General features: G+C 35.8%; 2 protein-coding genes across 3 annotated transcripts; both read left to right on the top strand.

Moving 5' to 3' along the window:
* Positions 1–202: 202 nt before the first annotated feature.
* LOC108991476 (E3 ubiquitin-protein ligase SIS3) lies at positions 203–7,533 on the top strand. 2 transcript variants are annotated; one of them, XM_018965731.2, is made up of 10 exons: positions 203–461; positions 614–652; positions 1,267–1,333; positions 1,425–1,498; positions 2,711–2,849; positions 2,958–3,050; positions 3,421–3,489; positions 3,974–4,093; positions 5,846–5,959; positions 6,837–7,533. In XM_018965731.2, exons 1-10 carry the CDS (start codon positions 433–435, stop codon positions 7,236–7,238), a joined length of 1,146 nt encoding a protein of 381 aa, XP_018821276.1. In that variant the 5' UTR covers positions 203–432; the 3' UTR covers positions 7,239–7,533. The 2 variants fall into 2 exon arrangements, with proteins under 2 accessions (XP_018821276.1, XP_018821275.1); XM_018965730.2 differs by having other exon boundaries at positions 5,807–5,959.
* A 1,843-nt stretch (positions 7,534–9,376) lies between these two features.
* LOC108991473 (protein EXECUTER 2, chloroplastic) lies at positions 9,377–15,613 on the top strand. Its single transcript, XM_018965725.2, has 11 exons — positions 9,377–9,765; positions 11,250–11,366; positions 11,452–11,517; positions 12,332–12,438; positions 12,517–12,598; positions 13,043–13,741; positions 14,169–14,295; positions 14,398–14,567; positions 14,677–14,751; positions 15,007–15,099; positions 15,199–15,613. The coding sequence occupies exons 1-11, from the start codon at positions 9,448–9,450 to the stop codon at positions 15,298–15,300; spliced, it is 1,956 nt and encodes a 651-aa protein (XP_018821270.1). The 5' UTR covers positions 9,377–9,447; the 3' UTR covers positions 15,301–15,613.
* The last annotated feature ends 337 nt before the right edge of the window (positions 15,614–15,950 follow it).

The following is a 15,950-nucleotide window of genomic DNA, read 5'->3' as shown; positions in this document are numbered from 1 at the left end:
ACAAAACCATCTTAATAACTTCTTTTTATTAGCTTATGATAATTATTGACTACTCCATCTGATAACTGCCACTCGCAACTGTTCTAACCGAAGAGTTTTTTTTTTTTTTCTCAAATAAAAAATAAAACAAAGAGGTCAGTTGACGTCGTGAAGTAACGGCGTTATAAAAACCGTCCCATCCTCGGGAGTTATTCTAATTTCACCTCACTCCCTCAGCTTCCTCTCGCTTGAGACGGAACTTCGTTCTCTCCGTACGCTCCCTTTCTTTGATCTTTCTTAGCTGAGTTTCTGCTTGATGGTTCGAGCTGATTTGAGCAGGTTTATGAGAGATCGGATCTCGATTTCGCTCTCGGATTCAAGCATTTCCATCCTCAAATGACGATAGCTGAATCTTGTGAGTCACTTTAGGGCTTTCGCTTCTGTTCCCACTCCATGGCCATGAGAGGCGTCGATTTCAAGTGGTTAGTTTCGGCCTCGCTCCCAACATAAACATTCATACGTATAATATATATATATATATATATATGTTGAATGTTTGTATGTATACGTGTGTGCACCTATCCGGATCGATTTGATTTTTAACTTATTTTGATGTGAAATTGGGGTTTTGCAGGTATGACGGGTTCTTCTTGTCCATGCTCGCGACTAGTGTGTATCCCTTTATGTTCGTGATTAGGATTTAAGTTCGGTTTGATCGCGTCTGAGTCAGAGCAATTGGTTTTTTATCTTTTAAATACTGAGAAATAGATAGTCTCGTAGATATTAATGTCTTTATGTTCTTTATTTCAGTATATTTAACGTTTTCTGCGAACCAAAAAACGTGAAAAAGTTGGGGTTTACTTATCAAAAAAAAAAAACGTGAAAAAGTTAAAAGGGCTTGTTTGGAAAGAGATCTCATTTCAAAATTCTCACGTCATCACATCTCATCTCATTCCCAGACATAATTCAAATATAAAATTTTCAAACTAATTATTACAAATTTTTCAAATTTTTAAACAAAAAATAAAAAATAATTCAACTTTTTCAAATCTCCAAACAAAAATAATTTTATAAAACTTTATTCTAACAATATTTTAACTTTATAATATTTTTTTTCCAATTTTTTCTCTCCCCTTTTCCAAAACCCGAAAAATACTTAACTCAAAATATCTCACTACTATTTATAAACTGTCTTGCTACTATTCACAAAATTCTAATCTCATCTCTCTCCAAATGAGCCAAGATGCCCTTTTTTCAATAAGTTCTCTTTAACATTATTGCTTATAGAGTAATTGTTGCGATTAATTGGAAGCGGTACCATTCTTGTACATTCCCGTTGCACATATGGATTGTGGTAGGTTTTCTGAATTTTAAGCAATTTGATTCTAATAACATGCTTTTATTCCCTTTTATCTTCTGAGCTATGTGTTTTCTCATTGCTTCAGGTTGATTACACCACAGTGTTTGTTTTTCGTCTGTTGATGTTTGTAGATAATGGATTTGCTGCTGGAATGGGTTTGTAAGTCCTCTCTTTTACTCTTGAGGTTGCTGTTGATGTCATTATGATCTTATGATAATCTATTAAATTTGTGACCTTCTAATTTTAATTTTATCATGATGGGTGGTTGACATGGATATGCAGTGATTGGTGTGTACATTCATATGCGCAATTTTTTATGTGTGCTACTGAGTGCTAGTTGGGATATTATTATTTAGTAATAGGATGAAAGAAAGGTGAAGATAGTTGACATGGGCGGAGGTTGAGCCTGCTATAAGCATAAGGGAAAGACTAAGGCTATGTTTGGGTGTCAAATCCATCTCAAACCAATCATCGATGGGACCTAGTACTTTTTCAACTTCTCGTAAAACGTTAAACATATCTCAACCTACTTCATACATTCGAACATATCTCAATGAGACCCGCAAAACATTACTATTCACAGATCATTTAAGATCACCTCAGCACCCAAATGCAGCCTAAAAAGTACATTGCTGGAGGTTGTGGTAGGAAAGGCATTTTGGCCTGTGCTGCAACAAAAATGTTATCCTGGATGTTTTCAACTTGGAATGAAAGATTGGTGTTGTTGATGTGATATGGTTGAAAGGGGGCTTTGTTAGGTCAGTATCAGTCAAGTGTTTTCCTGTGGCTGCATTTGGGCCTACTGTTGTGTCATTCTGCATTTAAGAAAAATTTTGAGTTTAAATCTGCACTAAAAGGGATTGAATACTCCATGACATGGACTAATCGAATACATATGAATGCAAAATTGCATTGTCTACTCCAGATATTTGCATTCTCTTGAAATCTTTGCACTCACAGTTTTCCATTTGGAAGAATGCGAGGATTAATCTTTGCACTCATGGTTGCATTTTGCTGCCTTGTTGTTGTGTGTCGGTAATCATAAGGGGAGTGCTGCTATGTAGAGCATGCAGTTAGCCGATTTAGGTTTCGGTTATTAGTGGGTTCATAAATTGTAACCATTGACAGAAGTTTTATTAATATTATGTTTAATAATCTAGAAACCTATGGTACTCTATTTTTGCATAAACATATTTCCCTTTCTGAAAGCTCAGATCTCATCACTCCATTGTTTTATGTTGTTCTCAAGTTTTCTTTTAGAGTGCCTCTATGGTGGTTCTTTGTATTTCTTTGTCAGTTTTCTGACAGTGCTTTGTATAGTTAGATCTTAAATAAGACATTTTTTCCCTTGTCAAATTTATGTGCTTTTAGGGACTTTGGGTGGCAACAGAGATATGCTCGTTTCTGTGGAAGAGTAGTGGTGCTTTCAATTCTGTCTCTGCTACTTTATCCATTCCTCTGGGCTTGGACTGTAATCGGTACCCTATGGTTCAGAAGTGCAAAAGATTGTGTAAGCTATTTTATAACCTCATGCTTCATGCCATTGAATTCCGCTGTTATCAAAGGTATCATCCTATAATGGCTTGATCATGGAGCTAATACGTTAAAATGCTTGCAGTTGCCTGAAGAAGGTCAGAAATGGGGTTTCCTTATTTGGTTGCTTTTTAGCTACTGTGGACTTTTTTGCATTGCTTGCATGTCATTGGGGAAGGTTAGTGTTGTTCTTTCAACTTGCGCATTTTTCAGACATAAATATGATTTGGCTCTATATTATTTGTGAGACCTCAGACAAAACATGATTTGGATAGTGAAAGTGTTTCGTTTCGTTTTATATCACCTCATCTCATCATTACAACTTTTCTAAATTTCCACACAAAATATAATAAACAATTCAACTCTTTCAAATCCCAAAACAATAATAATATTAAAAAATAATATTCTAAAAATATTTTATTCAACTTTCAACTTTCATCTCATTTCAACTCACTATCCAATGGGCACCTTAGTCATATAGTCACTGATTTTTCTTACTTTCAGCTTGTGCTGTTCTGATCCTTGTTTATTGAACATCACTATTGCAGTGGTTGACACGAAGACAGGCGCAGCACCTACTACATGCTCAACAGGGGATTCCTCTATCTGAATATGGGGTAAACTCTTGAATTTCTTGGATCTTGAACTCTTAGCATGGAATCCTGATTTCCTTTTACTATTAAAAGTAGTATTAGAATAGAATTTTTTACTGAAGTAATGGAACGACTTAGAAATAATGATTAGTTTGATGTGAAAGGAAAAGAGAAAAAAGATAAAATTTAAACCTTTTATCCGGTAGTAATTTATTTGGGCATGAAGTATAACCATTATCATGTGCCTAAGCCTGGTATTTCCTTAGAAACCTCTATTAAACTCCTTCAAGGAAGTCCAATGCAGTGCAGCCCATTTGGGATGCCTGGTTAATATTTGATATGAACACATACGGTTGATAAGTTCGGTTCAGTCTATTAAACCAATATACCATGCCTGCAGTTGATATAGAGTCTAGTTCGTAGTTCATTTATTTGTATGTTGCTTATGTTTCTTGGACCCTTAAATAAGACTAAGCAAATATAAAGAGGATATCCATCCTTGTCCTAGGTTCTGGTGGACATGATCCGTGTACCAGATTGGGCATTTGAAGCTGCTGGTCAGGAAACAAGAGGCATGGGCCAAGATGCTGCTCCATACCATCCTGGACTTTACTTGACTCCAGCACAGGTAAGCATTCAGTTGCCTCTAACTTTTATCCTTTTAACCGATACCCTTCTATTCCACATTCCCTGGCTAGTATGAGGTTAAAACTTTTCAGGACCCTGACAGCTATTTAGATGAGTTCAAGGCTTAAACTGACATTCAAATTAGGGCTGTTCAGAAAATTAAGGAAGCATTTAGGCAGTGTTTGTGACACATAAAATGAGGAAAATATATTTTTGGTAAAAAAAAAAATTAGATTTTCTTTTTTCAATTGCTTGGTGGAGATTCTACAAAATGTCTTGAAAATCTTTTTGACTGCTGTTTTTATGCAAAGTATTTGCAAACCCAAAACCATCCAAAACGATGGTGTCACCAATTTTTTGGCTTTACAATCTTCACCAAAAGTCAAAATTGGCTCCAATCCTAACTGTAACCATTAAGGCCTTGTTTGGTTTCACAAATGAGATGAGATGAGATGAAAGTCAAATATAATTTTTAAATATTATTTTTATTTTGGGATTTGAAAAAGTTGAATTGTTTATTGTATTTTGTGTGAAAGTTTGGAAAAGTTATAATGATTAAATGGGATGAGATGAGATGTTTATTGTATTTCATCTTATCTCATCTCATCATTACAACTTTTTCAAATTCCCACACAAAATATAATAAACAATTCAAAATTTTCAAAACCAAAAATAATAATAATATTAAAAAATAATATTCTAATAATATTTTATTCAACTTCCAACTTTTATATCAACTTATCTCATCTCAACTCATTATCCAAAAGGCACATAAGGGAAGTTTTGAATAGTAAGTTGAGATGAAAGTTGAATAAAATATTGTTAGAATATTATTTTTTTATTTTTTTGTGATTTGAAAAAGTTGAATTGTTTATTGTATTTTGTGTAGGAATTTGGGAAAGTTGTAATGATTGGATGAGATGAGATGAGTTAAAAGGCTTTTTGTATCCAAACCTCCCCCAAGTCGCAAGCCCTATCTTGACAAAGTCGGAAGTGTTTTCAATGGGTGAGGTGGAACTTGATGGAGCGCATAGAGTTAGAGAAGTGAGAGAGAAAAAAGGAGGACGGGGATGAGTTGCATGATTCCAAAGCAGGGTTGTTGCAATAAGTGAGAGGGATGGCAGGCAGTAGTGAGTTGTGGTGGCTGGTAGGGTGTAGTTTAGGTGGAGTGCTGGGTGGTGGGCAAATGGAGGTGGTTGTTGGGTTGCTGTGCATAGGTCGACAAGCCTAGTTGTGGGATTCAAGCTCCAGGAGAGAGGTCTGGAAAATGGCCTTGCGTTTCTTGAGACGGATAAGCCATTTTCCGTCTCAAAGCTTAAATGTCCTGTTCAACAACGTAAAATTTTCCTTTGACCTTGAATCTCCGCCCCCACCAACACATAAAAGAAAATGTCCTCCCCCCAAAAAATGTTTACTGCCACAACAACACAGCCTCAAGTCCGTTACTGATGCTGTATGTGTTTTGCTTATACATATTCATAATAATGCAGTATGTGCATGTGGTCATAGGTATTTTATGCACAAACAATGCTGGGGATTTGGTGGACTTGTATTCGATTTATTCAAGAATGCATTGGTTACTACTCTCTATTGGTCTCTTTTTAGTCTGTTCTGTTTATAATGCTCTCATAATATTTCTATTTATCTTTTGATGTGAAAGCCATTTGCATCTACCAACTCTATTACTAATATTATCCAGTTCTGAATCCTGAAGTTTGGGCTCTTTTTTTTAATGGGGTGCGGGGTGTCACAGAGAGAAGCAGTGGAAGCACTTATTCAGGAACTTCCAAAGTTCAGGCTAAAGGCTGTTCCAACAGATTGCAGTGAATGTCCCATTTGCTTAGAAGAGTTCCATGTAGGGAATGAGGTAATTTTGTGTTCCTGTCTGCTTTTTATTCATCCTTTCAAACAAATCAGTTGCACTACTGTATTTATCATGGTGAGGCAAAATAGTTCGTCATTTTCTCAAGATTTATTGCACAATCCATTCATGATGTATCATGGACACCCTTTTTGTCACAGTTGTCGAAACTGTACGTGATTCTCAAACTCAATGGTGGAGATGATAAATTGTGAAAGAAACCTTGTGAAAAGAGCATTACTCGTAGGAAAACCTATCTATTCAAATTAATGAATTTGTATTCAAACTATATGGATATGGTTGGTTGGAGTTCCTTTCTCGTCAATTGGCTCTATGTGGGACCATATGAAGGTTACTTGAGATAGGTTTTTTAGTCATTTAGGTTTATTTTTGTGCAATCAGATTTTTTAATGCTGATGATTCCTGAGCTATGTAAACTATCGTTTTTTGGGCATGTTCTGGATTTTTACAATGAAGGTGTCCTAACATTCTTTAATACCTTCTTTTCCTATAAAAAAACATAATTCAATACCTTTTCAGTTCCAAAAAAGCAAAAATTGTTTGACAAAGACAATTTTCACCCTCTAACTATCAGACGTTTTACACTTAACTACCAACATTGACACATTGCACCCTCTATAACTATGAAAAATTAACAAATAGCATCTTTGTTCAGTTATGATCATTTAGATGGATGAAACTAGGTGATGTGACACAATCTTAATGGTCAAATCTTAACCTATGATGCAAATTGCAACTTTTTGGTTGTTTGAGGGTGTTAAATGTCTGGTGGTGCGAAGTGTACTTTTGCAAATATCTGTCTATTGGTGGTCTGATTATAACAAGTGCAGTTGAACACAAGTTTCTACTAAAATTGTTGCAGGTTCGTGGCCTGCCGTGTGCTCACAATTTCCATGTAGAATGTATTGACGAGTGGCTTCGACTGAATGTGAAATGTCCTCGGTGCCGTTGCTCAGTTTTCCCTAATCTTGACCTTAGTGCTTTATCCAATCTTCGTGCTGATACTGAACGGACATCTGCCAGTGTCGTGACAACTAATAGATATGTAAGAGAACCTTCCAGCCAGAGCTATCTGTTGAGATTGCAGGGTCTTCTCCGTCCAGTGCGTACAGGAAATGCAGGGGCAGCTTATGATGATGATACTTCTTTGGAAACTGTAGAGAATGGGGGATTGGCTGTAGCGACTCTGGACCCATCAAGCCCCGAGCCAGCCTCCTCAGTGGAAGGAACGGTTGTTGGTCAGTCCACCCCACCACAGCACTAAGACCGTTCCTTTATTCTTCTATTTTTCCCAAATTTTTACTGAATTTCCTAACCCTGTGCTAAGACAAGCTAAATGATACTTGTCCATATGTGGCCATCACTTAGTAAGGTCTAGTAATGGTTTGTCATTGTAATGAAGAACGTTTTTTGATTGATCCAAGTATATGGACTCAATGGACATGAAAACTGTATACAATACTTTTTTTTTTTTTTTTCTAACTTTTTTTTTTCTCTTAACTTCTTTGTTTACGGATGGAGATTAGAATTGCAGTTGTGGTGCATATTAGTTTCCTTTTAATAAGGTCTCTATTTACTTTCTGACTACAACTGACAGGAAAATGCTATCCAACCATTACACATTTGATTGCACTATGCATTGCAAATTTGCAAGTGATGTTTCAGCCTTTACACTTTGAATTGGTGCTGGCTCTCAGTATAGATAAAAGATATATGCAATTGTGAATTATGTAAATATCTCGTAATCATTTTAAAAAAAATAAATAAAATATAAAATTTACAAGAAAATAATTAATTTTTTATTATTCAAGAATTGGAATATAGCATCCTGTGCCACCAGAATAACGTGTGTATCCTTAAAATCCCCAAGCAATATTTTTTATGGTCCAAATACCAAGTACTTGTTTTTAGCATATCCTAATGGAATTCTTCATGAGTGGTGATAGATGGACCGAAGGTATGTGGGACCAGCCGTCAAATCGAAAGCCAGGTTGCTTAGAAGACTTGCGGGGAGAGGATCTGATCAGAAAGATGATACATAAACTCGCGCTGGCCATCTCATCCAATCCAAAACACACAGTTTATTGTAATTAACTTTCAACCACTCGTTGAGTGAAGCAAAAGAGATCATCATGAGTTTCTTATCATCACTTTGCCTGCGCTTGGAAGTCAAGTTTCTCCACCTTTACATGCCCAAATAGCCACTGATTATAAGGAGCGAGGTCAAATATCATGCAAGTTTGCAACTCTCTGAATGTCAATAATTCCAAACCCCACTTCCAAAGTTTAGTTAAAGCGATTTATATGGGACAAAAACACTAATATATGAGTCTAATGTAAGGTGAATAATTATTTAATGATAAATAATTAATACAAATTCTAAATAAACAAGTTCCGTATAAATCTTTATAAAAAAAATAGACTCTATCTTAAAAAAGTATATAAAAATAATAACTTTTTTAATGGAATAATTTTTTCTTTTTTTTATAGAGAGCCCACACAATACGCCGAACTTATCTATTTTAAATTTGTAACTAATGTTACTCCTATAATCATATTTGTAACAAATAAGAGATTAAAATTAAAAACTCAGACGCCTTATGCAATAAACTCACTAAAACCATTATATTCTTTGTTGAGATATAAAATAAATAATAAAATCTATATTTTCCTTTCAGTTTAAAATTTTTAGACAAGTAGTGATTTCACATATATCAGAGCAAATATCTTGAATTCGAATCTTGACTCTATACTATATTCTATTTAATTCAATATTCTACATATTGGACTATCCATTGAGAGAGAGTCTAGCCCATACGTAAGAGAGAGTGTTAATATATAAAATAAATAATAAAATCTATATCTTCTTCTTAACTTAATACTTAATAGTTAGTTTTGAAATGTGATGCTTAGTTTATTTGGTTCTTGAAAAAAACAAAAACAAAAAGAAAAAAATCAGAAGAAAAAGAAGAAATTTCCTTTATCCCTGGATTATTTCTTATGCTGGTGGCTGTTTCAAAAGATACTAAAAGTTTGAGATGAAGTTGTATAAATTTTTTATTGGACAAAAATCAAAAAGCTGATTAACTTTTGGCATGGATCAATTGATGAGGAAAAATGATAAATTTATAATATTTTATACAACAATATCTTAAAACGAGAGAGATTTTTATAAAATATTTTATAAAATTAACATCATTTTATAAAAATACTCTTATCTTATAACAATGCTTTAAAAATATAAAACAGAGGTGGGCACAGGAGTAAGAAGCTGTAGTAGAGGAACCCAGCCCAATTCTAAATGTCAATCCACCCGAACATATGTGAAGTAGACCCCACAGATCCAACGGATCTGAATATACTATTTGGGCTCTCAACTTATCCCCCGTTCCTATCCGTAAAAGAAATCAACAAAGCCCCTTCACTTCGAAACAGATTTGCAGAGATAGATAGAGAGATAGAGAAAGAGAGAGATGGTGGCGCTGGGTAATGCATTGGGGGTGGGACAAGCAATCCCAATTCCCCAATTGAGACCACCCTTATTCTACTGTTGCTCGGATTTTTTATCCAAGAAATCCAAAGCCAATCTGAATTTTGTTCTGGGTTGGGGCTGTTGCTCTTTCCAGGCCAGGAATGGTGTTTCTTCCAACAAGAGCCGCAAAACCCCCGGCCCCCGTTGCCTTTGCTCGAATAACAGCAACAGAAATTCTTCCTTGGAATGGGATTGGAACCGCTGGAACCGCCATTTCTCTGAGATTGAACAGGCCGAGAGCTTTGCCTCTGTTCTCAAGGTACCACCCCTTTTCTCTTCTTGTGTGACTCTGTTTTAGTGAGACTGTGAGAGACTCGTGGATTACTTTTTTTTTTATTTTTTTCTCCATTTTTGTGAAGCGGGTTCCTGATATGGTGCGCCCATTCAGCCAATTTACGGATAATTCCCTGCTTAAGATTGAATAGCAAGCTCATGTAAGCATGACCTAATAAGATAGGGGATCGGAAAGTTTTTTTGTTTGGTTTTTTTTAGCACGAGAAACTTGGTAACTAATAATTTGAAGACTTTAATGTTGTTCAAGTGTCTTGAAAATTGTGGCCGACATAATTTGTGGAACCTTACAGGGTTGGCTCGTTTTGGCCGACCCTCCAAAAAAATAAAAAAAAAGTGTCTTGAAAATTGTAATATTGCCCAAAAGTTGCTACTTTCCTTCACTTTTGCACAAAACAGGACAAAAATTGCTTGTTTTTCTTCTTTCTTTCCTTTTTCTTCCTGTTTTCAGTAGTCAAAAGTGTAAGGATATGTAGCTGAGTTTTATGCGGTGTGACTTTTTCTGAGGCCCAAAGGGTGCAAACAATTTGTGGACATGGGAACCAATAACCTGGAAATTATTGGACACTAGTCCTGTCCAATCAGTTTTAGAAACATCTTGGCAGCAGGGTCCTCCCCCAGTTCCAAAATTCTGTAACTAGGATTCGTGTTTATAGTTATATTTTTTCTCCATAGACTAACTTGAACCCGTATATAATTTAGTAGAATGTCTTTTTTCCTGGCTTTCTATAGCCTTCAGAACTGTTCTTTAGTTTTTTTTCATAGTTGGTTTTTTGTGAAAAAAAAAGGAATTGAACTTCATTTATGGAATTTAAAGTGATTCTGACATATTGCTTTGCTTGGTTCCCATGGAATAGAAAGAAAAGAGAAAAAGAGGGGACTGGAGAAATTTCCATCCCTCCATTTTGGAAGCTCAAAACTAAGATGGAATAGATGGTTTTGTAATTATGTTTTTCTGTATCAGAAAATTTTTTGAGTCACCACCAACTAGTGGCTGGCATCTTGGAATATTTTGCCACATAATGACCTGAATACCTGTCTCTAATGATGCTGAGATTCATTTTGGAGAACTACAGAGCCTATGGTTCATGTCTACACTGTCAAAAAGGCTCTTAATCCTGATCTTATTTGCCAACTAAATTTTATATGTACTTCTTATATTAAAGATATAATTTAAGTGATAAATCGTATTTTGAAATTGAGCTCAACTCAGATGATGAACCTATATGCGGTATTTTTTTTTAATAATTTTTTTTGAGAAAGAACAGTATTTAGAGCTGACACATCTAGAAACATGAGAGTACATTGCTTGCTGGAACTACTGGCCTAAGGTTGAAATCTTTGCCATAACAATTTTTTTTTTAAAAAAAAAGAAGAAAGTGCTGAGTGTCAGACTGGCACATACAAGTTACTGTCTTTGTATGGTTCTGAAGGGATTTCCATGTTTGGCAGTTTCAACTTGAAGATGCAATTGAGAACGAAGACTTCCAAGAAGCTGCAAAGTTGAAAATGGCTATTGCAGAAGCTACATCAAAGGACTGTGTTGCTGAAATCATGTCTCAGTTAAAGGTCAGAGCAAAATGTGACTTGCTAGATGTGCGGACTGGCACACATTTTAATTTGGCCATTGATCTGATCCGTTGTATGTTTACAGAATGCAATTGAAGAAGAGCGTTACCTGGATGCTTCGAGGTTGTGTAGGTACACAGGAAGTGGACTGGTAATTTTAACACATCTAATACATATTAAATTCAATAGTCACCCTAGTCCACTTCTACCATGCCAGTTTGCACTTTTGTTCAGCTACTGTTATTATCTTCCTTGGCCTCAGTAGGCATCTTCTTTCATCTTTTGTTCTTTCTTTTTTTTTTTTAATTTTAGTTTCAAGTGACAGGTTGAAAATGTAGCAGAATCTGAAACAGAGACTATTATTGGGAAGAAATTTTCTTATTTTGCATGAAATTAATTTTAATGTGGGCTATGGGCATGTTGTGTTAGTTGAATTCTTTGTACTCTACATTTATTAATGTTGATGGCTGACAACGTAGCATTGATGGGACTTTCAACCATTTTAGAACAAGGGGATGGCGTTTTTTAGTGATCAAACTATGTTTGTGATAATTTTGGGCAAAATTATCATGAACTGTTGCTAGATGTGTGAAAAACCTAGTGAACTGTCATAAAATGTATGGCGAACACTTTTATCTTTTTTAGTTAATGTAGAATATGCATTAGTATCCATCTGAGATTTCTGTACTAATGGAGTTGTGTGATTCTCCGACTTTCTGCAATAATTATTTCTTAAAAAAGAGGGGCTCTAACATTGAGCAGTTTGCCGAGCACGTCCTTTAAATAAAGATATTTTAACTTTTTATAATTAAATAATTTTGAATTAATTTAATAGCTGTCTAATATCAAGGTCCTTGTTCTGTTTAATTTATCTTATTAGAATACTAGCAGCAGCCTTACAATGAGACATGTTTCTGTGGATAAAGTGTTTATTTGTCACTAAGCCATCGTCTCTATATATGTAGGTCGGTTGGTGGGTGGGCTACCCAAAAGAATCAGATGATCCCTTTGGCAGATTAGTGCGCATAACTCCTGGTGTGGGCAGGTTCGTAGGTAGGAGTTACAGTCCAAGGTAAGGTTTTTCCTTCTTTTCCTTCTTATTTTCCTTTATTTATTTATTTTTGTAAATGTCGTCTATTGATTGTTGCAGACAGTTGGTAACTTCAGCTCCGGGAACTCCTTTATTTGAAATATTTGTGGTCAAAGACACTGATGAGACATATGTCATGCAGGTTATTTACTGATGCTTCTTTTAGATTATTGTTCGTTGATGTATGACCTGGGTTGATTGGATTTTTGTGTTATAGTTTAATTTGGCTCCAATAGTTTCAAGTTTTGACCTGGACCAGGTAGTTCAATTTGACATTGCATTGTTTAAATACTGTTAATTATGAATTATCATATGTAGCCACAGTATTCCTCCAATATGAGTGTATTATAAAACCTGAGGTACAGTCCTATTAAAAAACAAATGTATTAAATTAAATTAAAAGAAGACAAGTTTTTATGTGGAGGAACTATGCATAGCATCTGTGCAGACTGTTCTTCATCCCACGAACTGTCTGTTAGTCTCTTGATATGGCTTAGGTAGGGGTCTTGTTCCTTGGGATTTGTCAGATTTCCAAGTTTCTATTACAGTTTATATGAAATGATTGTGGTACATTATCTGTTGACAGGTAGTATGCTTGCAACGAACCAAAGGCAATTCAGCAAATTCCAGTTTGCCATCCAAGCTCACAAAAGACCATCACCCTTCGACTTCCGAAGTTGAGGATGAATCTGTAGTGGAAATACAGGAAAATGAAGGAAAGGCAGAGAGACCTGAGGAGATGGGAACTAACATTGAGGGAGTGACTGAGGAGGGGATTAAAAGTGTGATAAATTTTCTTAAAGAAAAAATTCCAGGATTGAAAGTTAAAGTCATGAATGTCAATGTCACCGAAGAAGTTGTAAAGGATAGTGACTCTGTGAAGCAGTTGATGCAAGAAGACAGTGAGAAGATGGGATCTACTGAGAATTCTGAAGAAGGAGTTGGCAATTTGGACGAGATTCAGCCTGATGGGGTCACCCTAGGAGGAGGTAGTGATGCCTCTGAAGATGAAAAGGATTTGGATATGAAGCTTTTTATTGGCGGGATTGTACATAATGAGGATACTCCTATCAAGGACGAGTATGTGCGTCTTCCTGCTGAAATTAGAGATATGGAGAGAGATTCTTTTGTGCTACATATTCCTGGGAGAAGCTTAGATCATGATGCAGGTGAAAGTAAAGCATCCAGAGTCAAAGTGGCAGCTCTAGCAGCTCAAGGTGTATCTGAGCTTATGCCTCCTGATGTTGCCAAGGCTTTTTGGGGTGCAGACAAAGTTTCTTCAAAGGTGAGGTTAAGATTTAGAGTATTGCCACTAAGGTGTGGGCATTATCTGTAGTCGATTACTCTTTTGTTTTACTACTAATAAATATCGGAATGACTTCATTTGCATGCTTTTCTTTTTACTTGGCAAGCATTGTTGTTTTCAACATTAAGAACTTCCCTTCATGTTTATAATTGAGGTTTTGAAATCCAAAGGAAAAACTGAAACTCCATTGATTTAATAGAAATCACATACTTTTCTTTCTAGGGGTTTAACTATTAAAATGTCAGTTTTTAGTATTTAGAGCTGAATATTTATTTTTATTTTTTTGTGTCAATGTTAAAATTTGGATATCATCACCTCCCCCTTGTTTTTTTCTCTCCATTAATTTTGGTTGCAATGGCATGCTATTTTTGATAAATAAGCATGTTTATTCTTAACTTAATCTTAGGTTTCTAGAAATGTCCGTGAAATTGTCAAGCTTGCTGTTCGTCAAGCACAAAAGCGCAGCAGATTATCTGAGTATACAACTTTTAGTCGGATTACCACTTCCAAAGGAGATTTAGATCCTTTTTCAGGTGAGTTTGCCCATCCATCCATTTTCTTTCTTTATTAGCTAGCCCTTAAAATTCAATGTAAGGATGTCTGTTAGATGGTGTAACCTTTTGATTGATGGATAGGCCTGTATGTTGGTGCATTTGGCCCTTATGGCACTGAGGTGGTACAATTGCGGCGTAAATTTGGCCACTGGAATGCTGGGGATGATGAAGACAAGTCTTCAGATGTGGAGTTTTTTGAATATGTAGAGGCAGTGAAGCTGACTGGGGATCTAAACGTTCCTGCTGGCCAGGTTTGTGGCTTTTTTTTACTCCTTGATAGTGCTGGTTTACGTTCTTGTATGCAAATGCACGAATAAACACACTTTTGCAATACTAAGCCATGTAGTTTGGGGCATCCAGGTGACATTTCGTGCTAAAATTGGGAGAGGAAATCACTTGTCCAGCCGTGCAATGTATCCAGATGAATTAGGAGTGGTAATCGTAATTGCAATTATTCCATCATGTATTTAGTTTTCATTGTTTCTGACACTAAGCACATGAGATCCTCAACAATGTATTTCGTGCTTTGGGAACTAGTAGGTTTATGTAAACGTATTTCATATTTCATCACCCATAAAATTGTTACTCTGCTTGAAGAAACTTGTAGTGCATAGCATTGCTTACACTCTCGTTTAAGCTGCCTCAAATTTCAGTCTCCCTGGACTTCTCAAACAGTGCGTATTTAACCAGGTTGCAAGTTACAAAGGTCAAGGGAGAATTGCAGAATTTGGGTTCCGAAATCCAAAATGGGTTGATGGAGAACTTCTCCAACTAAATGGAAGGGTAATGAGACTGTTAACTATTTGTACCAGCATGTCTTCTCAGTACAGCCTGATTACTAATTTTGACTAGAATATTCAGCTGTAATTTTCTTTATTACAGGGCATCGGTCCGTATGTCAAAGGCGCAGATCTTGGTTTCCTCTATGTTGTACCTGAGCAGAGTTTTCTTGTGCTGTTCAACAGATTAAAGCTACCAGACTGACCATTGGATCCAGCATTTGAGGCTGAGATTGATTCCTATCTGTGCCATATTTGAGCAAAGAAGGTAGATTTACCTTCTTCTTTTTTGGGGGGTAATTTTTCCTGTTTAAGCCTTCTTTTTTAGCTTGTATGTCAATTTTGCTGACCGACCAAGTTATGGTAAAACACTCCCCTCGTGTTGTAGATGAAGATTTCTTAAATGATGTCTGAGTTGTGTAAGCATTAGCATAATCCCTATTGTAAGCTATGAAAGGCTTTTGTATTTTCTGAAGGAGTCCTACTAAAATCGTATGACATGCGCTTTTGTTCTTGAACTTGTGTATTAACTATTAAATTAGTCACAAGTTTAAAGATGTCAGTTGTTTATTCCATATGAAAAGGTAGATTATGATATTATCATGGGAGTCCTTAAAAGTAAAAGAGAAGGGTGTGGGGATTTTCTTTCTGTTAGTTAAAACACAAAGGCTGGTGATAAATTGGGAGAGATGCTTTTCCTGTTCCTTTTAGGTATATCCTATTTAAATCTATAGGTAGGGAGGCATTGTTGAAAGTAATGTCTTTGTGGGCAAAGGGCAAGGTCCATTATTTGTGTAGGATGATGCTTCCTATGATTGTTCTTCCATTCACACCAGAGTGGTAGAATCTGTCTAC

Source organism: Juglans regia, chromosome 2 (assembly GCF_001411555.2).
Source record: "Juglans regia cultivar Chandler chromosome 2, Walnut 2.0, whole genome shotgun sequence".
Lineage (NCBI taxonomy): Eukaryota > Viridiplantae > Streptophyta > Magnoliopsida > Fagales > Juglandaceae > Juglans > Juglans regia.
Note: the sequence above shows the minus strand (reverse complement) of the source record. Positions and strands in the feature narration are given on the sequence as shown.

Coding starts and splice junctions, on each gene's coding strand:
- LOC108991476 (XM_018965730.2), top strand. CDS start 433: ATGGCCATGAGAGGCGTCGATTTCAAGTG. Junction 462..613: donor AGAGGCGTCGATTTCAAGTG/GTTAGTTTCGGC, acceptor GGGGTTTTGCAG/GTATGACGGGTTCTTCTTGT. Junction 3,490..3,973: donor TTCCTCTATCTGAATATGGG/GTAAACTCTTGA, acceptor TCCTTGTCCTAG/GTTCTGGTGGACATGATCCG.
- LOC108991473 (XM_018965725.2), top strand. CDS start 9,448: ATGGTGGCGCTGGGTAATGCATTGGGGGTGGGACAAGCAATCCCAATT. Junction 9,766..11,249: donor GCTTTGCCTCTGTTCTCAAG/GTACCACCCCTT, acceptor CATGTTTGGCAG/TTTCAACTTGAAGATGCAAT. Junction 14,568..14,676: donor TAAACGTTCCTGCTGGCCAG/GTTTGTGGCTTT, acceptor TGGGGCATCCAG/GTGACATTTCGTGCTAAAAT.